Consider the following 7,404-nt stretch of genomic DNA (forward strand, 5'->3'; position numbering starts at 1 on the left):
ATTCATAACACCGCGTGGTGGATTATACTGACAGTTTCTATGGAAAGGTATTCCAAAATAAGCAACAAAAACATAAGATTCGGTATACATTTAATTAAAATGTTGGGAAATTAAACATTTTCTTTATATTATTATTGTAAACAGATTGTTAGAAATGGGTACATATGATTCTTTCCATTTTTTGAATAGAAATGATGTGTTTATAGTAATGAAAGGAAAAATAAGAAACATACGTTACTTTCATTGTTTATTATAACAAAGAGCAATCCAGGTTTCAAAACATGTGTCTGTTATTTCTATAAGAATCATGAGCATTTAAATAGCGAAACATCAATCTATCACTTTTGTTTCAATCGCACATTTATTGCAAATTAACAAATTCAGAAGAAAAGACACATTTGGTAAAAATTTTTGCTTGTCTACGTTATATTTCTATTAAAATTGGTATTTCCATTGAATTAAGTGATGTCGTTATGATTTTGCAACATCAATCGTAAAGAATAACTTATGGTGGCATCGTTTTGGCACAATATTTTCATGGATGTACTGTTGTGTAAGTGTTGAAACATACGTTACATAATTATAGCGCTACTTCATTTACATACAAAAAAGCTATCGTTCTATATCTATTGCTAGTCTTTTGTTTTCATGTTTCATACATATTGAACTGTTCGAGAATATTTGTTAATCAATTTTATTTTTTGCCATTTCAAAGATATTGAAAGTGATATCTAGTCGTTTATTTTGCGCTCTTAAAATCTTATTGCTGACTTTTACAGCAGATAATTTCTTGTTGTGTTGATTAAATATTTTCTTTGAAAACCTGTATTTATTGTCTTTCGCAAATTAGAAAAATATATGCTCAGTCAATTCCAATACAAATTATGGAATAATACATGGAAAATTAATGTTTATCTTAAATATTATCATGTCAAGGACTCAGTAACGAAGGTTACATGTGAGAAAAATCTCGAAAAATATACCATACTTTGACCTACTGTAAAAAAAATCTGTCATACTTAACTTGAAACAATTTGAGGTGAGTGTTCAACAGATATTTACCATTAATAAACGTATGTTACCATATATATTTTGAATGGTCGATAAACTATGATTTTGAAACCCTCAATTGCACGCTTTTATTGACTTTGGGTGATTGTTGTCTTGTCTAGCAAGTGGCAAATCTTTAGCTTTGATGAGGCTTCCAGAAAATGGCTTACATTCATGAAAAGTTTGAATTTGAAATTAAAACCCTACAATTGGTTATTATCACGTGACCGTGGTGTATAGACGTTAAATATAATCGGTCGTTCTGGTACATCCCGAAAAGTCTGTATTCTATATCTGTATTACTTATGGGAGTTACGACACTCATCACTGTTCGGTATATTTACCTTCCATGGGATTGATGAGATTGACAATTGATCATTATCTTCACTTTTCACCGATTATTTCCAAATTTAAGATTGCATGATTTGGCCCTGTCAATCCTTGAAAATCAAACTTTTTAATTATGAAATAAAACTTGGGCAATACGTTGATAAGACATCATACTATCGATAGCCATATCAAGTTTTGTGCAGGAAACAGCTCGAGCGTAATTATATGCATTGAAACCGGATGAGGTATGGCAAATATACCCATTTTTAACAGAATTTCTAGACTTTATTTAACAAATTTTTATGGGCGCCATCCTTAAATCACGCTGAAATTTTTCATAAAGTTATATGACTACCTTAGAAATATCATGTATCAGTTGTGTGCTGGTTCACGAGTGGCGCCATGTTATATTTCATGTTTGTTTATATTATAAAACTTGTATTGTAGCTTTCCGGATTTACGTTTTAAATGGTGGAATATGTAATAAAGTTTAAAATTATGATTGAATTTTGTTATATTTGAAATGAAACAGCATTTGGAATCACTATCATTATGAATTTTCGAATTTGCCTTAAGTTCCGATGAACGGAAATGGGAAATTCCCAGTGATAAAAATAGATCTCCATGTAAACAAAAGTGTTCGGATGTCAGACAGAAGGAAAACGATTACGAAGAACAAGCAGGGAAATTTTGAGACTATGTAATGGTAAGTAGATTTCTTACAAGGAAAAACAAAAGATACTAGGCCTAACTGAATGCAATATATTTTTGAGTTACAAGTAGGCCTAAATAAATACATGTAAGTATAACGTTATCGTTAGGCCTACTCTTGTCGCCTGCTGCGTACCCATTTTATAATGCACGCACGTACAGCCTGGCCTTTACATGATTATGTATACATGTAACAATATCCACAAATTGTATATCTTGAATTTTTTTTAAAGACTGTTACCTTTCTTGCTTTTGAAGAGTTACCGCTCTTAGAAATATCTATCGGTATTTACTACCATATAGGCCTATATTGATCTATATATTTAGAATTAACCATCAAAAATATAAAACATTTAGAGCTACATATATTTATATACATATAGCCTATATATATATTTATGTATATATGTACACATATACATGTATATTCCGATAGGAGAAAGACATGTACCGGGGTAAGACCTATTCAACTGCCGGGTACCCATTACTGTCGATATATTTATGTTTATAAACAGTCTACATTTCCCCCCTCATTACAATTATTGCCACAATGCTTATTACTATGAATTGTCCTTGGTATTTACCAAATCTTAGGAAATAATTACCACCATAGATCACAGAAGTAGACCACGATAAAAAGTTAGGTCCGTGCACATGTTTTCATTACGATATGCGACTTAGTAGGCCAATCCGCCTACCACCGTATAAATGACGTTAAATGAATGAACAATTTGCTGCTGAGCTATTAAAATGCAAAACATTTACTTACTTTGCAATTTGATAAGTATGTCCAGTCAAACAATTAGGCATAATGCTTTACTTCTTATGCCGCAAAATGTGCACAAAACAATGCAGACGATGTCCGATTAGATCCAAAACACGACAAAGGGAAATTACTCTTTCAGTCAACTCTTTTCATTTACACCCCCCCCCCCAACTCTCGTTTACATTAACCTTTGAACATCTACATATCAGATGATGATGTATCAAAGGAAAACCATTGTAAAGTTCTATGTCAATGTAGTTCATGCTAGAAGGGTATATGAATTTTTACATGAATGCTCTGAATTGCACAACAAAAGTAAAGTGATATAATTATATTTAATTAATATAATACTAAATGGCATAGATACAGTTTGATATCACAGGTACATGTCAAATACATGTATTTACATCTATGTATAAGAACTGTTAGTATTTCGTATATAGTCATTATTTATATCATATTGTGTAACGTGATTGTATGCCAATGTACTTGGTGAATCAATAAATAAATTGAAATTGATACCAATATGAAAATCGATCAACTTCTTAAATCGTGTAGTGTGTGTTAAAGAGAGGGGGTGGGTGGGGGACTTGTCATTTATTACATGGGGTCAATAGTCATAGCATCTACCTTATAATCGTCCCACTCACTACTGTAAAAAAAAATAAGGGGGGGTGGTGTCATTCATTATATTGTTGCATTTTTTTCACTACGTTGGCACGCAGCTTTATTCAAATAAAGCCGCCGTATTTTAAACTTTTTGACTTATTAACTAATTTCTTGATTTATTAACTAGGTTATTTTCGGATTTTTATTTTTATTTTTACGTGTGTCAATATTCATAAATTTAAGCATGGGGGGGGGGGGGGTATGAAAAACATTTGCCTAGATGGTCGAGCGTTCTAGCGCGCTGGTTACATGCTGCTAGGAGATTGATTCCGCAGGTCGTGAGTTCAACCCCGGGTAGGGGCGGAAGTGGGTATCCAAAAAAAGTGAAATTTCCTGTGCTTTAGATTCATTTTTTTTTCACTCAGGGCAGTTTTGTTTATTAAAGAATTCATCTGCTTTTTCCGTGCTTTATATATATCACTTCTTCTTTGCTATCATCTTTGGAGTGATGAATTCAGCTATTTCTGTGAAGGACGACCCCCCCCCCCCCTCCGATTCAGGACTTTGGAGTTCGGGGGGGGGGGGGGTGAAGGGGGGATGGCCATTTATGTGTTGTGATTTGAGATGTCTTCCATATACTTTTTTATTTTATTTTTGACTGCTTTTCAAGAATTTTAGACAATTCTATGAAGTCGTGCAACTTCTCCAGCTGCCCCCCTCCCCAATAAAACAAAAAAGAAAACCGATGCTACAAGTCTGTATTAAGACTTACTTTGAAATGTTTATAATTCAAAAGTATGCACTTCAAGTAGTATTATATGGACAAAAAGAAATTATCTTTAAAAAGGTAAATCATGACATTATATTCAAACTAAAATGTTTATGCATGAAATGCTTCACATGGATGATAAAGAAATGTTTTAATTCCAGATAATGCAACCATGCCTGGAGAAAAAACTGAGTACTTTAACTGTGTGCTGTGTTCAAAAAGGACTAAACCAAAGGAGAGAAGGCGCGTTGACAAAAACATTAGGAAATACTTAAGGAAAAGATTTCTATTGGAGAGTAAAGGAAATTCAGTCATCTGCGGTAAATGTAGAAATATCTACTACAGAGATGTGTCAAACCATACATCGTCTGCAACACCCACATGTTGTTCAACTATCCAGAAGGAATCGCTAGCGCCTTCGTCCACTACTGACAACAGGAAACATCTATCAAGTCCTCCATCAGTGACATTGGATCTGAAATCTACAGCAAAGACCCATGCATATTGTATTCTTTGCAAAAAACCAGGACCTAAATTAGTAGTGGTGTCTCCAGAATGTCGCACAGCTGTCTTCGTGGAGCACAACATACTTATTCCATCTGGAAATAGATGCTGTCCAGTCCATCTGAAAGATGGTCGTTTCACAAATGATGCCATTCATCAGTTACCAACTACAGAACAGGCATTTATCAACAGAACTACCATTTTAAGTCTGCTGCAACAGATGCGTTTTTTATGCCATCGAAATGAAAAATTCCACCTGGACTTTGATGATTTACAGACACTGACAGATGCTGACAATATGGCTCTATTAGGACTCAATAAGGATAATTTTCAAACTGTATGTGATTCTTTGAAACATCAAGTGAAACAAACTCCATCCAGAAGTCTTAGAAAATCCGTAGCCATATTCCTGTGCAAATTAAAGACTGGACTATCTAATCAGATTTTATCCATATTATTTCGTACTTCAAAGTCCAGCTTAAGAAGAGCAGCTGCTTCTGTAAGAAAAGCAATGTTGACCAGTTTTGTTCCACAGAGTCTTGGGTTTGCGCACATAACAAGAGAGGAAGTCATTAATGGTCACACTCGTCACCTAGCTCAAACTCTGTTCGGGAACATAGAGAAAAACCAGGCTATATTGGTGCTCGATGGCACATATATCTACACAGCCAAGAGCAACAATTTTCATTACCAAAGGCGCTCTTACAGTATGCATAAGAGAAGACCACTAGTCAAACCAATGGTGATTGTGACAACCACTGGATACTTTGTATCTATATTGGGCCCATACCTAGCTGACAGTAAAAATAATGATGCTTCAATTCTCCATCACATCATTAAAACAAATGCAGAGAATATCCGCAGTTGGGTCAGCGAAGATGATATTTTCATCGTGGACCGAGGGTTCAGGGACGCTTTGCCTCTGCTTGCAGATCTTGGAATCCAGGCAGAAATGCCGTTTTTTGGAAAAGGGGCAACGACAGATGAGCACTGGCGATGCCAATATCAGCAGACTTGTTACAAAGGTAGGCAATTTAAATCTCATAATCAATAAGCCTGTTTACAATTTCTTAAAAAATGACAACGTGAACTAATAATTTCATCCATTTTGATATTGATAGGTCCGATGGGTGGTGGAATCTTCAAATGCGAGAATCAAGCGTTGGAAATACCTGGATAAGACTCTACCAACAAATCAGATCCCATTTATCGGAGATTACGTGAAAATTGTATGTGCGCTGTCTAACAGATTTTCACCGCCCCTGAACAAAAGCACCGAGGAAGATGAGACCGAGGCAGTAAAAATGCTATATTTGTCTAAACAGGTATTTTCAATCACACATAGATTAATAGATTGCTAAACTTCAAACAAACTGGACAACTGCAAAACAGACACTCATATCTACATAATAAATGAAGATATACTAGTACTTTTAAAACTAATTCGTAGACAATTGTTTATAATTGCATTGTTATCATTTTGAACAGGTTAATAATCTCAAGCAAACGGTTGAAAAAAATTGTCTGAACCGAAGATCTATTCAGTGGCAGGCGGTTCATGAGTGTGATATTCAGAACTTCCCTACGCTTGATGAGGAACAGTTGCGGAATTTGACGTGTGGGACCTATCAGCTAAAGCTTTCTCGCAGTTACATTCAAGAACATATTGAGGGGGAATGCGATATATGTTTTCATAAGGATAATGAAAGACTGCTAAAAGTGAAAATTCAGAGTCGTCACACATCAGCAAAACAATACTTCGTCTGGATTGAATATTCTGAATGTACTGTCAACGCATGGTACTGTACATGTAGAGCTGGTGCAAGAGTTGTAGGCATGTGTTCACATATAGCGGCCATTATTTGGTACCTAGCAAAAGGAAGGCATGAGGGAAAGAGATACGGTGTTCGTGATTGGGGCGAGCATGTCCTGGATGCAGCAGATATCCCTCCTATCATTAATGACTCCGACAGTGATGTCAGTAGCTGCGAAAGTGTTCCGGAAGAATAAACAGTTATGTTTGTGTAGTTACTGTTGAATACAACCCTAAATATTTTATGTTTTAAATCTTGTTTATTTCTTTTTAATAATTATTTCTGTATCCAATGACAAAATTAGTCAATATTTCTTCTCAGGTAAAGAAACAACATTTCGGCAAGCATTCTTACATTTCAATAAAAATCGGAACCATTGTTATTGAAATCCGACTGTATCATCATTGTCTTTTACTATCTTGTTGTACAGTACCTTAATTTTTATGGTTTCAATTCTTTGTATAAGTGTGTACATGATATTAAGATTTGTTGTAATATATCCTTCTTTAAACTATATATATACATACATCAGTCATATGATTATGTCAATATTCAATGTTTAATTATCCAAGTTGTGAATTCATTTCTCGGAGAGATATTTCAATTTTTAAAAAACGCTATCAATAGGCATAAGACTTGTGAGTTTCACAATGCTTTAGACATTTTTCTATGATGTTCCATTTTATTATAATGATTTTGTATTGTACATGTATATAGGAAGAGGATATTCAATGAAGAATTTATAAAAAAGGATACTACAGTTTTTTTTCTGATACGCCGTTTTTGTGAATCTTAACAGTTAACTATCTTAGCAATACAACGACGTAAAAATGACGTTAAAACGTCAATGC

At 34.3% G+C, this 7,404-nt stretch overlaps 1 protein-coding gene across 1 annotated transcript; it reads left to right on the plus strand.

Annotated features, from left to right (window-relative positions):
- The first annotated feature begins 5,058 nt into the window (after nt 1-5,058).
- Nucleotides 5,059-6,120, plus strand: LOC125666612 (uncharacterized). Its single transcript, XM_048899800.2, has 2 exons — nt 5,059-5,764; nt 5,861-6,120. Exons 1-2 carry the CDS (start codon nt 5,251-5,253, stop codon nt 5,917-5,919), a joined length of 573 nt encoding a protein of 190 aa, XP_048755757.2. The 5' UTR covers nt 5,059-5,250; the 3' UTR covers nt 5,920-6,120.
- The last annotated feature ends 1,284 nt before the right edge of the window (nt 6,121-7,404 follow it).

Source organism: Ostrea edulis, chromosome 10, assembly GCF_947568905.1.
Source record: "Ostrea edulis chromosome 10, xbOstEdul1.1, whole genome shotgun sequence".
Taxonomy (NCBI): domain Eukaryota; kingdom Metazoa; phylum Mollusca; class Bivalvia; order Ostreida; family Ostreidae; genus Ostrea; species Ostrea edulis.

What these genes read in the sequence shown, in the direction of transcription:
- LOC125666612 (XM_048899800.2), top strand. Translation starts at nt 5,251, where the DNA reads ATGTTGACCAGTTTTGTTCCACAGAGTCTTGGGTTTGCGCACATAACA. An exon ending in TCAGCAGACTTGTTACAAAG is followed by an intron (nt 5,765 to 5,860) that starts GTAGGCAATTTA and finishes TGATATTGATAG; the next exon opens with GTCCGATGGGTGGTGGAATC.